The sequence below is a fragment of the Tursiops truncatus genome, chromosome 9 (genome assembly GCF_011762595.2).
Source record: "Tursiops truncatus isolate mTurTru1 chromosome 9, mTurTru1.mat.Y, whole genome shotgun sequence".
NCBI classification, from domain to species: Eukaryota; Metazoa; Chordata; class Mammalia; order Artiodactyla; family Delphinidae; genus Tursiops; species Tursiops truncatus.
This window is the reverse complement of record NC_047042.1, coordinates 19,127,269-19,149,068: the sequence shown is the minus strand read 5'-3', so window position 1 is coordinate 19,149,068 and position 21,800 is coordinate 19,127,269. Positions and strand designations below refer to the sequence as shown.

The following is a 21,800-nucleotide window of genomic DNA, read 5'->3' as shown; positions in this document are numbered from 1 at the left end:
ATGCTGTGGTACCTACCATGGTATTCTTGTCCCGGTACGTAGTAGGTGGGGTGGCCCGCAATGTGCAGGGAAATAAGCACTTCGCCCTGCTCCCCATCTCCTTCCAGCTCCCCGTGGTGCGTGCACAGGAAAAAGAAGGGAGAAAAGCGGGGGTAATAGCCCACCGCGGCGCGCACCCTCAGCGTCGCTCCCAGCATCAGCGCCAAGAGGAAAGCCCGCGGCGCCCAGCCACTGCGCTCCATAACGCCGCTGCCGCCGCCGCACACCCCGAGCGCCGCTCTCTCATTCAGTTTTGGAGGCGCCGGGACGAAGGAGCCGCGTGGAGAGACGGCGAGAAGGCGGCAGAGGGAGCAGAGAGGGCTCGGGCGCGGAGCCCCGCCGAGAAGTTCCGCGGGAGACGGCAGCTCCCAAAGTTTCTTTGGGCCGCGGGAGCGCGGGGCCCGGCTGCGGACGCCGAGAGCGCGTCGGCCGGTGCCGCGGTGCGCCGCCCAGCCGCCGCCGCCGCCGCCGCCTGTGCGCGACGCCCCTCCGCCAGGCCTGGGAAAGCGCCCGGCCCACTCCACACCTTCTTAAAGCCCGGGGCGCGGAATCGCCCCCGCCGCCGCCACACGTGCCCCGGCCGCTCCCCCGCCCCTCCGCGCCGCGCGGCGCGCGCCCGCCCGGCCCCCGCCCACTCGGGCTCGCTCGCCGCACCTCGAGCTGCGCAGGGCGCACGCCTCCGCGAGGCCCGGCGCCTGAGCCCAGTTCTCACACTGAAGGGCAGATGAGGGAATGCGAGTCGGTCGGGTTGGGGGAGGGGGCTCGGGGCCACGAGGTACGGGAATCGGCACGGAGGGACTTAAACGCCTCACAGAGAGAGAGAGAAGGAGACCCTCCCGCCCAGCTGTCCGGAGGAGCAAAAGGAGAAGACAGTCCCTTTTGCCCCTCAGATTTCCCTCCTTTTTCCTGAGAGGAGACGAGGGGGAAGTAGAGGGGCGGTGGGGACTGGAGCGGGCGCCGGCTTCTTTGTCTGCGCCGGCTGCGCCCCGCGCCCCTTGGGGCTCGCCCGCCTCGGAGCCCCCGGCGGCCCGCACTTGTTCCGGGGATCCGCCCGCGGCCCCGAAACGCGAGGGGCCCCTGCGCTTCTTTCCCACCCAGGCCTCGAGCCTCTCCCGCTGGCCCCCGCCCGGCTCCTCGCCGCAGCGACCGAGCCTCATCTGTAGCCGGATTTAAAATGAGATTAAGCGAAAGTAGAACTGGCAGCCTCCAGTGGTGCCTGGAAATGGTGATTTGTGCTGCTCGGGTGTGGGGAATTGTGTGGCGGGAAGGGCTGGCGGAGCTGAGCCCCGACAGGCGCTCTTCGCTGGACTGTTCTATTATTCATTGCTGCTGGGTTCTTCAGGCGGAGATGGTTGTAATTTTTTAAATCGGTGTTTATTTCCTTTAAATGTCAGCTACGACCAATGTCCCTGAAATGGGGGGAGGGGAAAACGTCTGGAGAGATGCTGGCAGCGGTGATTGAAGTGGGTGGTAATGAGCTGCTGCACAGGAGGCTGCGGGGAAGAGAAATAAAAAGCACGTTTCTAACCGAGGACGGCTGGCAGGAGCCCTGCGGCATCCGGAGATGGGGGAGCGGGGTTGCCAGGTTTTAATGCCTCTCCCCACCCACCCTTGGCTTGCCACCAAGTCCAGATAAACCCGCACGTACAGAAATGAGTAGATTATAAAATTGGAAGGGATGGTGTCTTTGCCTACATTGGGGGGACGGGGCGGGGGAGGGGGACGGGGGGAGTGCGAAAAGACAAGGGGAGTCTTTCCAAGGGGAGACCTCTATAGTCACTTCGTTGCAAAAGGAAGAGACTGGTTGTTTTCCTCTTACCCAGGCCGAGTTCAGACAGGTAGAAGGGCCACTTCTAGCTGCCTTCTGGTTTCCCTTCCTTCAAAATCCGCCAGGGCTCAACTGTTGTATATATTTGATGTAACAATCGTTACCGCTGCAGCTCTGTGCTGGTGCAGGCTTTGGGCCGTAGGCAAGTCACCTCATTTAATCCTCACAACACCCGGAGAGGCAAATGTGATCCCCATTTCACAAAGGAGGAAACAGTAACAAAGGCTGGATGCGAGGCAGCCTGGCTGCTGGCTACAAAGGCTCTCACCGGGACCTGCCTTGCAACCATCCAGGGCAACCCTAGCTAGACTAGGGAAAGCCACCACCACCACCTTTTCCCCGCAGGCAGGCGATGCTGCCTCAATTACAAGACACTCGCCCGCAGCTGGCAAGGCTGTTACCACCTCTTCCTGTCCCGTTATGTGACTAAATCCTAAGTCAAAATGAATCACTTCTAGAAAGAATCCAAAACTACTGAACATTTTTAGCTAACACTTTAAAAATGTTTACTATATGCCAAGTACTGTCCTAAGTGCTTTACATATATTAACTCCTTTAATCCTCATAACCCCATGGGGAAATTACTGTTAATAGTACATTTTACATATGAAGAAACTGAAGCACAGAGAGGTCAAGTAACATGTCCAAGGTCACACAGCTGTAATTGTGAGAGAGCTGTGACTTTGTCTTATTTCAGAGTCCCTGCACTTAACCATGGCAAACCGCTGTAAGGAATGAATGCCTCTTGTTGCTGTTAGAGGGATGGGATGAGAATTATTCTTTAACCAATGTTGGATTACCTCATTTAATTCTTACATTGGCCTGTGAAGTAGGTATAATTATCCTCATTTTTTAGAAGATAAAGTTGAGATTGATACAAGTTAAATAATTTGTCAAGGGCACTCCATAAGAAGAGGAGCCTGGGATCAAATCTGGCCATGCTTGATCCCAAGGTCGCTGCTTTAAATAAACCGTAAAGTAAAGTAGTAAAGCACTGATACTTGGTCCAGGTCACAATTGCACTTAATTCCCAGAAGGTCCCAAGTTCCCAGGAAGTCCCCCTCTTTTCACTCTGTAAGAAATATTCTCTTGTGAATCTCTCACCATGGCTTTCTTGACATTCAATTTATGTGACCAAGTTTATTTTCCAATCTTCCCCTTTTTTGTGCTTTCTTAACTTTTACAGCATGACTTCGCTATGTGCATTTGGGTGACTTTTATACTCTGAACTACGCAGGCTCGAATCTGTGACTACAGCCCTGTGGTTGTTCATTAACAGGCATAGAGACTGTTTAAATAATGCCCTGAGTGGTGTTGAGCTGCTTAAGAAGAGGGTAAATGCTTGTACACTCCACTTAGCAGTCCTTTGGACTAGCATGTGTACCTGTGCCCTTACAGTAATAGAAGCCCAAGTTCACACATCTCTGATACCTTCTTCAGGGAATCCAGTTCAACTAATTATTATTAATACTTTTTAATAATCTTTTATATTTTAAAAAATTAATTAATTTATTATTTATTTTTGGTTGCATTGGGTCTTTGTTGCTGTGCGTGGGCTTTCTCTAGTTGCAGCAAGCTGGGGCTGCTTTTCGTTGTGGTGTGCAGTTATCTCATTGCAGTAGCTTCTCTTGTTGCGGAGCACGGGCTCTAGGCACACGGGCTCATTAGTTGTGGTTCGTGGGCGCTAGAGCGCAGGCTCAGTAGTTGTGGCGCATGGGCTTAGTTGCTCTGCGGCATGTGGGATTTTCCTCGACCAGGGCTCGAACCTGTGTCCCCTGCGTTGGCAGGCGGGTTCTAAACCACTGTGCCACCGGGGAAGCCCAATAATCTTTTTTAAAATGAAGGAGGGCTTCCCCGGTGGCGCAGTGGTTGAGAGTCCGCCTGCCAATGCAGGGGACACAGGTTCGTGCCCCGGTCCGGGAAGATCCCACATGCCGCGGAGCGGCTGGTCTCATGAACCATGGCCGCTGAGCCTGCGCGTCCGGAGCCTGTTGCTCTGCAACGGGAGAGGCCACAACGGTGAGAGGCCCAAGTATCGCAAAAAAAAAAAATAATAAATTAAAATAAATAAATAAAATGAAGGAAAATTACACAACATGGATATAGAATCACATGGGGAACAGCATCTTCCTAGTGAAAAGTTCACTTTAAGTCCCACAATAACGTGGCAAACTGGGTTACAATTCAAAACTTCCAGTTCCTAGCTCGTGTGCTAACCCTTAGATCTTACTTCTGTTTAGTGAGCCATAATAAACATCTTGAGGAATATTTGTCTGGTCCACAAAATCTACAAACCTTTGAACTAATGGAAAAATAGAGACATACTCTTTAAGAAAATTTGGTTTACATCCAAAAAAATCTGCAAAAAAATAGAAGGTGATGTCAGGGTGAAAATGAGTGAATCTGTGGGAAAGGGAGTTTAAAATGGGGTAAGATCCCTTTTTAATTAAAAGAGCTTTGGAGAAGCAATTAGTCTACCAAAAAATTACATTTAAGCATCCAGACTATAAATTCATTTCTTGCTGATAAGTAGAAATTACTGACCAGCATTTGAATAATCTTAACACAATGGAAATTAAATTATATACTATGAGATCCACAACTTTCAAATGATTGGAAGATGATGACTCTAAATGAAACACAAAAAAGCTGTTAAATTACATTTTAAAGTTGTAAGCATTCATTCACTGTCTGCTTTCACTGATTTTTTGAGTCAAAGTATCAAACGTTTTGGTGTGTATGAGAAAGTGAATCTCTACTCTTATTTACTATGTAAAAGTCAAATAAAAAGTACATAAAATCAAAAAAGTATATACATATGGAGATGGTGAAATCAGTCAACTCTATAGGCTCCAAAATGGTAATAAAAGTTCAAATGACATATGTATATGTATAACTGATTCACTTTGTTATAAAGCAGAAACTAATGCACCATTGTAAAGCAATTATACCCCAATAAAGATGTTAAAATAAATAAATAAATAAAACGTATGAAAAACTAAAAAAAAAAAAGTTCAAATGAAAGAAAACCCTTCTTTAGATAGCAGTTAGTAAGCTTATAAAACCTACTACCCATAAGATGTACAATCTGAAGACACTGAGGCTCTTAAGTTAAAAAAAAAACAAAACAAAAAACAGTTAACTAAGTCTTTAGGGAATGAAACCACTTGGAAAGGTGGGTTATTTGAGGATTGGCTCTGATATGCATGTCTTGCCAGAACAAGTTACTTAATGTACCCCAAATTAAAATACGAAATAATTAAATCATGGGTCAATAAAAAAGCATTATACCATAAAATTTCTAAAAGAGAAAACAATTCGACACTAAAAATCCCTTTTTTAAAGCTTCTCCACTTCCAGGGATTTACACATGCTGTTTCCTCACTCAGGAATGTCCCTCGTATTCCTTGTGCCCTGACCACACTCCTGCAGCTCTCCCCTCACCCACCTCACTCCTCACTTGGATGCTATCACTTCATCCTCCAAGTCTCAATTTACATGTTTTTGCCCTTGCCCTTTCCTGACCTGCCTCTCCCCCCAAGCTAAATTAGTTCCTCTATAACTAGATCATTATATAGGCCCTAGCAACAACTAGCTATTTAAATTGAAATTAAACTAAATTAAAAATTAAGATGGCAAGAAAAAAGAGAACAGTGGAGGCTTAACTGAAAAAGAGGTCAAAGCTAAGATCTCCGAGTAGTTACTTTGGTAAAAAGTAGTGGGGAGAAGGAGGGAAAAACATTTCGGGCCAGAGCACCTACATGGAAGAAGAAGCCTATGTGAAAAGGAAGGTGGCAGATTCAAGTCCTGAAAGAACATCAGTGCAGATGGAATAAAGATTATCCAGGGAGACTGGTCTTGCCCTAGCATGGACAGTGGCCAGACTGGGCAGGGCCTTGTCAACCATACTGAGGATTTTGGTCTTTTTCCTGAAAACAATGGTGAGGCATGGAAGGGATTTTGAGCGGGGACATTCCCTGGTCATGGTTGGTTTGTTTGTTTTTAAGGTCATCTTGGTTCCAGAGGGGTGAATGGACTGGAGAGCAGTAAAAGTAGATGCAGCGAGAGGATTAGAAACGTGGTGCAAGGAGCTCAGGTGAGAGATGGTGTTCTGGAGAGGTGATGGAGAGAAGAGGATGGAACTGGGAAGTATGTACAAGACAAGTACAGGACTCGGTGATAGACTGGGTTACTGACTGGATAGGGCTGGGGGGAGAGAGAAGGGCTGAAGATGAATGATGCCCAGCTTTCAGTCTTTTGAAGCTTGGTGACTGTTGCTGTGCGATAAACTATTTTTTAAATATTTTTATTTATTATATTTATATACATTATATGTTAGTATATTTATATATTTTAAAATATTTTTATTAAGTAAATTTTTAATGAAGTATAACATATGCAGGAAAAAGTGAACAAATCTTAAATGTAGAGCTCAACGCATTTTCACAAGTGGAACATGGCAAGTGAGCTGCATTCAGAGAACAAGAGCAGGAGGGCCTATGAGTCTGAGCCATCAGTCTTCCCCAAGGCATGGAAGGGATTTTAGGCAGGGACGCAATATGTCTTCAGGATGGTTAGTGTTGCATGTTTTAAAACTTTATCTAAATGGAATTATATAATACATACGATTTTATATCTGGCTTCTTTGGCTCGGCATCATGTTTGTAAGAATCATCCACATTGTTGCATGTATCAATAGTTTGTTCGTTCTTATTACTACATAGCATATGGGGGGAGGGCTATCACAATGTATTTATCGTTAATGGAACGGTTGGCTATTTTCAGATTTTGGCAACTACGAAAAATGTGGTTAAAAATACTCTTGTGCCTGTCTACTGGTAAACATATGCATACATTTCAGTTAGGAAAGGGAGCGTTGGATCATGGGGGAACCTCTTTTGACACATTGCCAAACTAGTGAGATATATAGAGAAATCTTTAGAGGTGAAAACGAAGTGAAAGCAAGAATCCAGAGATAAGCTAATGAGTATCCAACCCACCCAGGACTCTGTGACATCTCCCATTTCAACAAACATTGAACTTCCATTTTGATGGCCAAATGAGGTGTGGAAACAGGAGATAAAGCTTAGGGCCTGCCCAAGGTGGGAAGAATGATAAGACAGTGCTACTCAAAGTGGGGTTTGCAAATCGGTCTACAAATTATCTGTTGCCAGTCCATGTTGAGATGTGTACAGAAATTGAGAGTGTTTGGAAACTTTTCTAGGGATTTTATAGTGCAGTAACATCCAAGTAATATTCCATTTTTCTTGTAACTAATTTTGATTATATTTTATTTAAAAAAAAAAAAAAAAAGTACCTGCCTGTGATGGCTCACAGATAGTTTGTGAAGCACTGTGATAGGAAATTCATGCATAAAGCTATGACCCATCCTCAAATAACTAGACCCTCAATGGTAAGGTGAACTAGAAAAAAATTTCCTCATTTGTCTCAGTCTTAGTGGAGAGTAGTGATGTCAGGGGAATTCTCTCACCAAAATGTGAAACCACAATCTGGTTCTCAAGAGTTTGTGGCCCAAATTCATACATCATTTTATTTCAAAAACCTCAAGCCAAAAATTAATTTTAAGGTGGTCCTGGGTTGAAACTGCTTCCAGGCCCTAGAAGAAATAAATTTGAATTTGCCTCTAGGAAGAAAAAACTCCATTCCTTTAAGTCAGGCTTCAAAGAATTACAACAGATAAAGATGCATAGGGGAATTCCCTGGTGGCACAGTGGTTAAAAATCTGCCTGACAGTGCAGGGGACACGGTTTTGGTCCCTGGTCTGGGAAGATCCCACATGCTGCGGAGCAACTAAACCCACGTGCCGCAACTACTGAAGCGCATGCACTCTAGGGCCCATGTGCCTCAACTACTGAGCCCTCGTGCTGCAAGTACTGAAGCCCACATGCCTAGAGCCCGTGCTCCACAAAGAGAGGAGCCACCGCAATGAGAAGCCCCTGCACCGCAACAAGGAATAGCCCCCGCTCACCGCAACTAGAGAAAGCCCGCGCAAGGCAACTAAAGAAAGACCCAACGCAGCCAAAAATAAAAATAAATAAATAAATAAGAATGCTCATAGCAATATTGATATTAATAGCAAAACCAAAAAATGGGAAACACCTAAATATCCATTAATAGAATAATAAATAAATTATCTGACCATACAATGGAGCAAAGGTCCTTGCTTTTCTTTAACAGCTTCACTGAGGTTTAATTTAAATACCATAAATGCTATCCATTTTAAATGTACAGTTCAATGATTTTTAGTAAATCTACAGAGTTGTACAACATCATCATGATCCAACTTTAAAACAAGATCCCTCATGCCCATTTGCAGTTAATCCCATCTTCTTCGCCCCCAGCTCCAAGAAACCACTAATTTACTTTGCATATATAGATTTGCCTTTTCTGTAAATTTTGTATAAATGAAATCATAAAATTTGTAGTCTTTTAGATCCGGCTTCCTTCACTTAGCACATTGTTTTTGAAGGTCATCCATGCTGTAGCCTGTATCAGCAGTTAGTTCTTTTGATTCTAAAGTATTACTCTAATATATGGATAGATCCATTCACTCTTTGGCTATTATGAACAATGCTGCTCTGAACATTAACATACAAGTCTTTGTATGGACATACATTTTCCTATCTCCTGGGTAGATGCCAAGGAGTAGAATTGCTTGGGAGCAAATGTTCTTAACCTTGTTTGTGCGAAGGACGTCTTTGGCAGTTTGATGAAATCTACGGACCTCTTCTTAGAAAAATCTTTTCAAAAATTTAATGTCTTTAAATATAATATGTAGGTTTATAAAGAAACAAATTATATTGAAATATGGTTATTATCAGCATACTAAAAAAGTTATACTAATATATGTATTTTTATTAGCCCATTAAATAATTAGATATAGCAGCAAGATAAGCAACTACCAGTGTCAAAAATTAATGGCCTGGGCTTCCCTGGTGGGGCAGTGGTTGAGAGTCCGCCTGCTGATGCAGGGGACACGGTTCGTGCCCTGGTCTGGGAAGATCCCACATGCCGCGGAGCGGCTGGGCCCGTGAGCCATGGCCGCTGAGCCTGCGCGTCCGGAGCCTGTGCTCCGCAACGGGAGAGGCCACAACAGTGAGAGGCCCGCGTACCGCAAAAATAAATAAATAAATAAATAAATAAATAAATAATAATGGCCTGAGGGTAGAGTCAAGATGGCGGACTAGGAGAATGCAGAATTCATGTCTCTGCAAACTAGGGCACCTACCAAGCACCGGTGGGGGACCACAGACACATAGGGGGATGGGAGGAACCCCCAGCGACCAGGTCCTAAGAAGAGGCCCCACCCCACGCTTGAACATCGCCCCCCACCCGCCTAGGTCCCGCCCCACCCTAGACCCCACCCCCGCCTAAGTTCCACCCCCGCCTAAACTCTGCTCCCCATAGCCAAAGCTTTTTTTTTTCTTTGCGGTACGCGGGCCTCTCACTGCTGTGGCCTTTCCTGTTGCGGAGCACAGGCCCCGGACGCACAGGCTCAGCGGCCATGGCTCACGGACCCAGCCGTTCTGCGGCATGTGGGATCTTCCCGGACCAGGGCACGAACCCATGTCCCCTGCATCAGCAGGTGGACTCTCAACAACTGCGCCACCAGGGAAGCCCTCTTTTTTCCTCTTTTAGATTGGGGTTCTCTTTTACCTTGTTGACATTGTTGTTGATTCATTGATATTTTTATCTTTCCTGATAAACCTTTTATTTTTCTAATTTTATTTTATTCTTTATACTTTGTTACTGTTCTGCTCCTTTTGGCTTGTTCCGCCCACATGCTTCCTTTTATTATCTTTTTCTTTTTTCTGTTGTAGTTTTACTTTACCTTGTTGCAATTGTGTCCATTATATTCTTATTTTTCCTAATATATTTTTATATCTTTATAATTTAATTTATTTTTTATTCTTTGATAATGTACTGCTCCTTTTTTCTTTCTTTCTTTCTTTTTTTACCATGCCACACAGCTTGCAGGATCTTGGTTCCCAGGCCGGAGGTAGGGCCCGAGCTCCTGTGGTGGGAGTTCTGAGTCCAAAGCGCTGGACTAACAGAGAACCTCAGACCCCATGGAATATTAATTGAAGTGAGGCCTCCAGGAAGTCCTAATCTCAGCACCAAGACCTGGCTGTATCTAACTGCCTGCAAACTCCAATGCTGGATGCCTCAGGCCAAACAACAAATAAGACAGAAATACAGCCCCAGCCATCAAAAAAAAAGAAACGACAAAAAAAAAAATGTTATAGACATAGGAGCAACGTAAAAACCTACAAGACCAAATAAATGAAGATGATATAGGCAACCTACCTGAAAAGAATTCAGAGTAATGAGAGTAAAGATGATCCAAATCTCAGAAACAGAATGGAGAAAATACAAGAAACATTTAACAAGGATCTAGAAGAACTAAAGAGCAAACAAACAGTGATGAACAACACAATAACTGAAATTAAAAATACTCTAGAAGGAATCAATAGCAGAATATCTGAGGCAGAAGAACAGATAAGTGAGCTGGAAGATAAAATGGTGGGAATAAATGCCAGGGAGCAGAATAAAGAAAAAACAATGAAAAGAATTGAGGACAGTCTCAGAGACCTCTGGGACAACACTAAACACACCAACATTTGAATTACAGGGATCCCAGAAGAAGAAGAGAAAAAGAAAGGGTCTGAGAAATATTTGAAGAGATTACACTGGAAAAATTCCCAAACATGGGAAAGGAAATAGTCAATCAAGTCCAGGAAGCACAGAGAGTCTCATACAGGTTAAACCCAAGGAGAAACACGCCAAGACACATAGTAATCAAATTGGCAAAAATTAAAGACAAAAAAAAATTATTGAAAGCAGCAAGGGAAAAACGACAAAAAACATACAAGGGAACTCCCATAAGGTTAACAGCTGATTTCTCAGCAGAAACTCTATAAGCCAGAAGGGAGTGGCATAATATACTTAAAGTGATAAAGGGAAGAACCTACAGCCAAGATTACTCTACCCGGCAAGAATCTAATTCAGATTCAACAGAGAAATCAAAAGCTTTACAGAAAAGCAAAAGCTAAGAGAATTCAACACCACCAAACCAGCTTTACAACAAATGATGAAGGAACTTCTCTAGGCAGGAAACACAAAAGAGGGAAAAGACCTACAAAAACAAACCCAAAACAATTTATAAAGTGGTAATAGGAAGATACATATCGATAATTACCTTAAATGTAAATGGATTAAATGCTCCAACCAAAAGACACAGACTAGCTGAATGTATACAAAAACAAGACCCATATATATGCTGTCTACAAGAGACTCATTTCAGACCTAGGGACACATACAGACTGAAAGCGAGGGGATGGAAAAAGATATTACATGCAAATGAAAATCAAAAGAAAGCTGGAGTAGCAATGCTCCTATCAGACAAAATAGAGTATTACAAGAGACAAAGAAGGACACTACATAATGATCAAGACATCAATCCAAGAAGATATAGCAATTGTAAATATTTATGCACTCAATATACGAGCACCTCAATACATAAGGCAAATGCTAACAGCCATAAAAGGGGAAATCGACAGTAACACAATAATAGTAGGGGACCTTAACGCCCCACTTACACCAATGGTCAGATCATCCAAAAAGAAAATAAATAAGGAAACAGAAGCTTTAAATGACACATTATACAATATGGACTTAATTGATAGTTATAGGACATTCCGTCCAAAAACAACAGAATACACTTTCTTCTCAAGTGCTCATGGAACATTCTCCAGGATAGATCATATCTTGGGTCACAAATCAAGCATTAGTAAATTTAACAAAATTGAAATCATATCAAGTATCTTTTCCGACCGCAACGCTAGGAGACTAGATGTCAATTACAGGGAAAAAATTGTAAAAATACAAACACATGGAGGCTAAACAATATGCTACTAAATAATCAAGAGATCACTGAAGAAATCTAAGAGGAAACCAAAAAGTACCTAGAAACAAATGACAATGAAAACATGATGATCCAAAGCCTATGGGATGCAGCAAAAGCAGTTCTAAGAGGGAAGTTTATAGCAATACAATCCTACCTCAGGAAAGAAGAAACATCTCAAATAAACAACCTAACCTTACACCTAAAGCAATTAGAGAAAGAAGAACAAAAACCCCAAAGTTAGCAGAAGAAAAGAAATCATAAAGACCAGATCAGAATTTAATGATAAAGAAATGAAGGAAACAATAGCAAAGATCAATAAAAGTAAAAGCTGGTTCTTTGAGAAGATAAACAAAATTAATAAACCATTAGCAAGACTCATCAAGAGAAAAAGGGAGAAGACTCAAAACAACAGAATTAGAAATGAAAAAGGAGAAGTAACAATTGACACTGCAGAAATACAATGGATCATGAGAGATTACTACAAGCCACTATATGCCAATAAAATGGACAACCTGGAAGAAATGGCCAAATTCTTAGAAAAGCAAAACCTTCTGAGACTAAACCAGGAAGAAATAGAAAATATAAACAAACCAATCACAAGTACTAAAATGAAACTGTGATTAAAAATCTTTCAACAGGGCTTCCCTGGTGGCGCAGTGGTTGGGAGTCCGCCTGCCAATGCAGGGGACATGGGTTCGTGCCCTGGTCCAGGAAGATCCCACATGCCGTGGAGCAGCTAGGCCTGTGAGCCATGGCCACTGAGCCTGTGCGTCCGGAGCCTGAGCTCCGCAACAGGAGAGGCCAAAACAGTGAGAGGACCGCGTACCACAAAACAAAACAAAAGAAATCTTTCAACAAACAACAGCCCAGGACCAGATGGCTTTCACAGGTGAATTATATCAAACATTTAGAGAAGAGCTAACACCTATCATTCTCCAACTCTTCCAAAACATAGTTGCGGGAGGAAAACTCCCAAACTCATTCTATGAGGTCACCATCACGCTGATGCCAAAACCAAAGATGTCACAAAAAAAGAAAAACTACAGGCCAATATCACTGATGAACATAAATGCAAAAATACTAGCAAACAGAATCCAGCAGCACATTAAAAGGATCATACACCATGAGCAAGTGGGGTTTATCCCAGGGATGCAAGGATTCTTCAATATACGCAAATCAATCAATGTGATAAACCATATTAACAAACTGAAGGAGAAAAACCATATGATCATCTCAATAGATGCAGAATAAGCTTTTGACAAAATTCAACACGCATTTATGATAAAAACTCTCCAGAAAGTAGGCATAGAGGGAACCTACCTCAATATAATAAAGGCCATATATGACAAACCCACAGCCAACATTGTTCTCAATGGTGAAAACTGAAACCATTTCTTCTAAGAACAGGAACAAGACAAGGTTGCCCACATTCACCACTATTATTCAACACAGTTTTGGAAGGTTTAGCCACAGCAATCAGAGAAGAAAAAGAAATAAAAGGAATCCAAATCAGAAAAGAAGAAGTTAAAACTGTCACTGTTAGCAAATGACCTGATACTATACATAGAGAATCCTAAAGATGCTACCAGAAAACTACTAGAGCTAATCAATGAATTTGGTAAAGTAGCAGGATACCAAATTAATGCACAGAAATCTCTTGCATTCCTATACACTAATGATGAAAAATCTGAAAGAGAAATTATGGAAACACTCCCATTTACCAATGCAACAAGAAAAATAAAATACCTAGGACTAAACCTGCCTAAGGTGACAAAAAACCTGTACGCATAAAACTATAAGACACTGTTGAAAGAAATTAAAGATGATATAGACAGATGGAGAGATATACCATGTTCTTGGATTGGAAGAATCAACATTGTGAAAATGACTATACTACCCAAAGCAATCTACAGATTCAGTGCCATCCCTATCAAGCTACCAATGGCATTTTTCACAGAACTAGAACAAAAAATTTCACAATTTTTATGGAAACACAAAAGACCCCAAATAGCCAAAGCAATCTTGAGAAAGAAAAACGGAGCTGGAGGAATCAGGCTCCCTGACTTCAGACTATACTACAAAGCTACAGTAATTAAGACACTACAGTACTGGCACAAAAACAGAAATATAGATCAATGGAACAGGATAGAAAGCCCATAGATAAGCCCATGCACATATGGTCACTTTATCTTTGATAAAGGAGGCAAAAGTATACAATGGAGAAAAGACAGCCTCTTCAATAAGTGGTGCTGGGAAAACTGGAGCGCTACATGTAAAATGAAATTAGAATACTTCCTAATACCATACACAAAAATAAACTTAAAATTGGATTAAAGACCTAAATGTAAGGCCAGACAGTAAAAGTCCTAGAGGAAAACATAGGCAGAACACTCTATGACATAAATCACAGCAAGATCCTTTTCGACCCACCTCCTAGAGAAATGGAAATAAAAACAAAAATAAATATATGGGACCTAATGAAACTTAAAAGGTTTTGCACAGCAAAGGAAACCATAAACAAGATGAAAAGGCAACCCTCAGAATGGGAGAAAATATTTGCAAATGAAGCAACTGACAAAGGATTAATCTCCAAAATTTACAAGCAGCTCATGCAGCTCAGTATCAAAAAAACAAACAACCCAATCCAAAAATGGACAAAAGACCTAAATACAGATTTCTCCAAGAAGATATACAGATTGCCAACAAACACATGAAAGGATGCTCAACATCAGTAATCATTAGAGAAATGCAAATCAAAACTACCATGAGGTATCACCTCACACCAGTCAGAATGGCCATCATCAAAAAATCTGCAAACAGTAAATGCTGGAGAGGGTGTGGAGAAGAGGGAACCCTCTTGCACTGTTGGTGGGAATATAAATTGATACAGCCACTATGGAGAACAGTATGGAGGTTCCTTAAAAAACTAAAAATAAAACTACCATACAACCCAGCAATCCCACTACTGGGCATATACCCTGAGAAAACCATAATTCAAAAAGAGTCATGTACCACAATGTTCATTGCAGCACTATTTACAATAGCCAGGACATGGAACCAACCTAAGTGTCCATCAACAGATGAATGGATAAAGAAGATGTGGCACATATATACAATGGAAAAGTATTCAGCCATGTAAAGAAACAAAATTGAGTTATTTGTAGTGAGGTGGATGGACCTAGAGTCTGTCATACAGAGTGAAGTAAGTCAGAAAGAGGAAAACAAATACCATATGCTAACACATATATATGGAATCTAAAAAAAAAAAAAAAAAAGGTTATGCTGAACCTAGGGGCAGGACAGGATAAAGATGTGGTCGTAGAGAATGGACTTGAAGACAAGGGGAGGGGGAAGGGTAAGCTGGGACGAAGTGAGAGAGTAGCATTGACATATACACACTACCAAATATAAAATAGTTAGTGGGAAGGAGATGCATAGCACAGGGTGAACTCCTCGGTGCTCTGTGACCACCTAAAAGGGTGGGATAGGCAGGGTGTGAGGGAGATGCAAGAGGGAGGGGATATGGGGATATATGTATGCATATAGTGATTCATTTTGTTGTGCAGTGGAATCTAGCACAACACTGTGAGGAGTTATACTCCAATGAAGATGTTAAAAAAATAAATTTTCTTTAATTTAAAAAATAAAAAATTGACACTATATATTAGACGCTAAAATCAATAAAAGCAAAAAACTCAGGTGACTACGAACTGGGAAAAAAAAAAGATAGAATGGAAAGTAAGACCAGGTATGCCTAGCCTAAACGCAATACATAGATTGTCTCACTGTGTGTATACATACGGTGTGTGTCTTTGTGTATGAAATACACACTTTGGGTGTCTCGATAAATCACACAAGCACTTTAGCTCCAATACCTTCCTCTGTAAAGTGGCGAAAATACCTCCCCAGGAGATTACTGGATATGTATTAGTTATTAAAACACTTTGTAAAGAAAATATCAATGCAAATTTAAAGTGTTAAGCATTTAAAAAAGATAATTAATGGCCTTACTCTATATTTCAAGGTCTCTATATTAAGCATAAATGTGATATGGAAATATCTGTGATTTCTAATGGTGATCTAGTCACATATTACTATGGTTGGTTGCCTGCTTTATAATTGAAGGAATGCTAAAATTCAGTTATAGGTTGGTGAAAATTCTATTTCATAGATTTCTTCCACCCCCTACTGGGTTCTTAACCTATTAAAAACTTGAAATACAATATTATACTGTAGTGAAAATGAATAAAGGAGAGATACTTATTTCAACATGAATGAATCTCATAAATATAGTGTCTAATTTAAAAAGTAGCTGGAGAAAATATATACTATTGTACCACTTATGTAAAGCTTAGTTACCTGCTAAATAACACTATTTGTTGTTTGGGCATTCATACATATATGGTAAAGCATGAAGGAATGCATGGGAATGACAACAAATTCAGAATAGTAATTACCTCTAGGACGGAAAGAGAGGGATTTGTCCAGGGAGGGAAAAAGGGGGCTTCAACTTGCAATGATATATTTCTTAGGGTGACAGGTACATAGGTGCTGGTTATATTATTTTATATGTTTACATTTTATGTTTCCAGTGTATTTCTATATGTATGAGATATTTCATAATCAATTTTTAAAAGAATGAATTAACTTTTAAAAACATGTAATTGAAGAAAAATTAAAGCCTTTACTTAAATATCAATTATAATATTCAAAATATTAATGCCCCACATATGACTAAAATACTTTGCTATATTCAAAACTGTGAAATTCAAAAATGGAAAGTGAAAATATAATAACTTTTTTCTCACCTATCATTCCCAGTTAAGAATTTGTTTAATTTTTGAAACTGGCTTCAAAATGCTTTTAGTTATGTTTAATATTCTTTCTCTTTATATTTTCTATTATTTGAGCTCCTAGGACTTTCCCAAGACATCTTTTCCAGATAATATTTAAATTTCATTACACTATTATTTGTTGATTAGAGCTGATAGAACCTTTTGATTGTAAGCAATGCAGACCCCAACTCAAATTAGTTTAATCCAAAAAAAGCTATTACTGGTTGAGAAAACGAAAACATCCAAAGGAAGTTCTGGCTCTGCGCACATTTTAAGTAACGCTACCAGGACTCCGTTCACTCTGTCTCTCAGCTCTGTTCTTTCCTGCAGAGGTATCACTCTCAGGCAGACCCTCTCAACATGGTAGCCCTTGGCAAGTTCAGACATACTTTATCATTACAGGATTGCGTCTCATGGATTGGCTTAGGGTTGTGTGCCAGTCCCTGAACAGTCACTGTGATGGAAATGCTGATGGTCCCTGTCAGTAGAGTGGGTAGAGTCTGGCCCGCCAAACCACACACACTATGAGAGAGGAAGGGGTGGGTCCCCAAAAGAAAATGTACCAAAAGAAGGGAAAGTGAAAGCTAAGCAGAACAAACAACAAATGTCCGCTGCATCAACCGAAATGCCTTCCATTGTTTGGCAGCGGAGGTTCATTCTGGTGTCACATATTTCTCTAGTAACTACAGCATGTCTGACAATATGTCTGAATGGATTCTTCTGCTTAATGACAAGAGCTGATCAGTCCCGGTTTTTAGGAGCAGCATTCGTGGTAAGGTAAATTTTAACTTGATCAAGAAAAATCTGGACCATTGTAAAATAGAGGCCAGGAGTCTCATGTTCCATAAAATTTAATAATAATAACAGTGTTTTCTATATATCAATATAGAAAACCTTGACACACCTAGGCTTGTAATCTATAAGGCATATTTTCTGAGCACATGACCTTGCTGGAAACTTTCACCACAAAAAAAAACATTATCTTAGAATTCAACAGCTATTAGCAGTGCTCATAAAGTAAGTTTTCTCTAACAGAGAGGATACAATTATAGATAATATCTACCCAATTTCTTTTCACAGTATTCAAGGAAATTTTCTAAGGAGATTCTCTACTTATAAATATTCCTCCCAAGGAAACAGGTAGCCAGAATTTTGCTTTTCAGGGGTTAAACTGAGGGAGATTAATAAATACAGATTCATTAAGTATTGTTCACCTACTGTATGCCAAGTAACATGCTAAGTCCTGGGGATATAAGAGTGAAGAGAGACAGTCTAAGCTCTCAAGGAGTTTGTTGTTTAATGGAGGAAACATACAGGCAAGTAATTATAATACAGTGTGATAAATAGTTTGATAAAATGAATAATTTTCATTGTGGTTTTTAGAATTGAGGTTCAGCAAGAAAAATAATGGAAAAGGATCACAGGTGTTGGGAATGCTTCAGTGGGGAATAAATGTCTTAGGGGAGACTTGGGCTAAGTCTTAAGGACAAGTAGAAATTACCCAAGTCCAAGCAGTGGGAGTGGAAAGGGCAACACAAGCAGAGTAAACAGAAATGAGCAAATAAGTAAAGATGTAGGCACTTCCTGGTAGGCCTTGAGAAGTGTACCTACTAAAATGTATCTGTCAAGGACCCACCGAGATTTTATTCATGTAATTGCAATTAATTATGTCTTTAAAACATTTTTAATAGGTTAATATTCCTGGGGCTGGTTATGGAAGAGATATTAGTCATCTGCATCTTAGTGTCAATTAGTTTAATCAGTTTGCTGCCCTAACACTTGGTTTCTATCAGGGGTCAGCAAACTTTAGTGTAAAGGGCCAGATGGTAAATATTTTTGGCTTTTCAAGCTATACGGTTTCTTTTGCAACTACTCAGCAATATAGTCGTACTGTGAGAGCAGCCATAGGCAATACGCGACCAATGGACACGGCTGTGCTCCAACAGAACTTGATTAACCAAGACCAGTGACTTGTGGTAACAGAGCTGTGAGTTAAACCAAGGGCTTAGGATTCCAAAAACAGTGCCCTTCCTAGCCATGCTGACCCCAAAAACAAACTTTGAACTCTGAATATCTGCCTGAACAGACAGCCCTTCCCCCTCTCTTAGTTTTCTCTCAAAGAGCCACCACTCAGAAGCTGTATAAGAAATTCTATCTCAGTTTGGAAGATGGTGCTGAGGAGAGACGGGAAACGCCGTCCATCCCTCCTTGATTCATTCCCCACCTTGGAGAGGAGGAGGTAGGAATCCTATACAACTAAGTGGCTTCTCTTGTTCCAGGGGTACACCTCCCTTTCAAGTTTATACTGTAAAGTATCAAGAGGTCCTCCTTGCCGGCCTGGCCTATGCATGGCACGCAGATGTGCACAGAAGTAATTTTGGCTTTGTGCAGATTACAGTGAACATTCCATTCCAATTCTGAATTTATCTCCCTCTCCTAGCACCCTACCCCAAATATACTAAATCATAGTTCGGGTTTAAGCCTAAAAGCCTATTTGACATATTACATCGCTGAAATATAGTACTATTCCACTGCTAAAGTTCTGTTAAGTCTCATGGTCTTGGACCATGAAACTCATTCTGAAAAGAATAAAAATATTGAAGGACTAGGAATCCCAAGCCTTTTGGTAGGGGAAAAAAAAGAATAAAACTAGCTACCTTTAATAATTTATTTCTCTAATGCTTTATCCTCATTTGAATTTGAGAAAATCTTAAAGGATTCAAGGGGACTTGTTCATGCCAAACAATTTATCTCTATGAATTCATTTTTTGTGCACTACACATGTCAGAGAAACACACACAATAATGCCACCATTACTTGCCAAGTGCATGAACTTTGATCTCAAATGGGTCATGGGTCAGTTTCAAACAAAGCACTAAATGTGAAATGATAAGCAACTTCCATGCCTATGATATTACGAGATTTTATTTTTCACATAGTGGACACAATGGCATATTTTTGTCTTTATTTTTCAGTTAATGACTATAATGCGGATATTGCTCAAAGCCAGAGAAGGTCTAACAATTTTGTTGGAGACAAACTTCTCAGCATTATACAATCCAGTCTAATATATTTTATTTCCTAATAGTTCAATGGACATTTCATTGTTCATTGATATTAGAGGATTTAATGAGAGAAAGGCCATTGACAAACTTGCCTTATAATTGAAAATCTTAACATTTTAAGAGTTATAAAACCGGTCACTATTAAAACACGGTTTGACAAAGTTGCTGTTGAAGCTGCAGACACTAACGTGAAAAGTAATAATAATTTTTAAAGCCTTGCCTTGGCCAAATTCTCTATCATTTATATACTTCATACAGGAAGTGTTAAATATCACACATTTTACATTAAATTTGAGGCAAGGTATTTATAACAAGACCAATGCTGTAGCTTCAGTATTAAGATAAGTAAATGAATCTGGACCCAAAACTAAAGGTGCTCAAATTCAGCTAATTTTGTAAATAACTGAATTGTCCAAATAGTGTGACCATAGCATTAGATTTGGGGATCATAACCAATTATCTCTAACGAAACCCCCAGTCCTTTTGCATGAACTTCTAGCCTTGTGGTTCTGATTATTCTAGAGGACTTGTGAGGTTTTTTGTTTGTTTGTTTGTTTTTATGAGAACCCACAAACCGAAATCCAATAATATACTTCTTACCCAATTTAATAAGCCTACTAACTGTAAGTTATACGCTCATTTAAAAGAAATGGTAGTTATGATTACTTTTTAAATATTATTTTAGCACTTTATGAATTATATATATGATAGTTTGGCCAAATTGAAGGCTTTAAAATCATTAGCGTTATTATTATTTTGCACTGGCATGGGAAGCATGAGCAGCAAATGTGTGCAACCATGCCTTAATGGTGATGGGTTTTGTAACTCTTAAAGTTAGATTTCTCAGTTTTAAGACAGATTTTGTTAATGGCTTTGCTCATATTATATTTTTTAATAAGAATTTTAATGACATTGTTAATAAGAGATTCTTAATAAGACATTGTTCCTCCTTTCTGGAAGAACTCCTAGTTGGTTCACCAAACTACTGCCTGCAAGGTGGGCTGACAAGTTTTAAAATTCAGTTGTAAATATTTATTCTAGATAGTCTTTATCTGAAGTGTTTTTGAAATACTGATGATGACAAAAATCTCCTTTCACTTTATAAGAGTTTAGAACTTAAGGTACACACAATAATGTAAACCACTAGCTGCTCGTTTTTTTCAGTAAAGGTAGCATTCAAGTCAAAGGTATTCAACAACTTATAACCTTTTTCTGTGCAGTATGATTAATTTTACATCTTTGGGGTGTCACAGGCTGAGAAAGCTGGCAAAAGACTACATTTTATGCTCTTATAATGCATAGTTCTCAGGTATTATGCTGAAATACTCCCAGAGTTATCCATGTTTTAGATCGACCATAATGTATTATATACAATATAAGGGTTGATTTCCTAACTCTCCATTACTTTCGTGAAAATATAGTGTAGCCGCCCTGCCTTATTTTGCAGAAGCTCCTCCACTGGGTGAGAACTGGTTCTTCCAAGAGTCATTTAGAATGCCTGAGAGAGGATTTTCTCCAAGAATGAGCAGTTCAGAGGTTCCACATGAGGTGAGGTCAGAAAAGCTTCCTGGTCAGAAGGTCCAGAGAGCAGACGCCCCACAGGGAGGACACCACATGCCCCTCTGTTTAAGAGGTCCATGTTCTCTGACCTGGATGGACAAGGTGATCCATGTACAGGGTGACACAGGCTGGTGAGTTATTGGGATCAAGCAGCTTTGCATGCTGACACTAAAGCCCTAAACTTTGCGTGTCAACAAGCAGCACTTTCTGGGAACTCAGTGATGGGCTTCCCCACAGCTCTTCTTCCTGCCTCTGTTAATCATTGAACTCTCTTTTTCTGAATTTCAGAATAAGCCATGGTTTTAACTCTAGGGTGGCCTGATAAAGGTCATCAATGGCCTGCCCTGGGATTTCCAGGTCAAAGGAAAAGAAAAAAAGAGGGGAAAATGACAACGACTGCCAACTTAATAGAGGTCTGTGACAAGTGTTATTGTTTGAAAAATAATGTTGACCTCAAAATGACCTTCAGTACAACTGTGCTCCCTGCTCCTAGATGAACGGAGCCTAGACTAAGCTATAACATCTAAAGGTAGGATGGAGCTTCT

The 21,800-nt window shown here is 40.7% G+C and overlaps 2 protein-coding genes across 2 annotated transcripts in view; both read right to left on the bottom strand.

Annotated features, from left to right (window-relative positions):
- RELN (reelin) overlaps positions 1 to 532 on the bottom strand; it is a 516,016-nt gene extending 515,484 nt beyond the window's left edge. The window contains exon 1 of the mRNA XM_033862920.2: positions 17 to 532. Within this exon, the coding sequence (XP_033718811.1) occupies positions 17 to 242 (226 nt within the window). The 5' untranslated portion in view covers positions 243 to 532. The remainder of the gene's footprint in view (positions 1 to 16) is intronic.
- Positions 533 to 1,407: 875 nt separating this feature from the next.
- ORC5 (origin recognition complex subunit 5) overlaps positions 1,408 to 21,800 on the bottom strand; it is a 176,532-nt gene continuing 156,139 nt past the window's right edge. Inside the window, exon 14 of the mRNA XM_073810186.1 lies at positions 1,408 to 1,532. Within this exon, the coding sequence (XP_073666287.1) occupies positions 1,423 to 1,532 (110 nt within the window). The 3' untranslated portion in view covers positions 1,408 to 1,422. The remainder of the gene's footprint in view (positions 1,533 to 21,800) is intronic.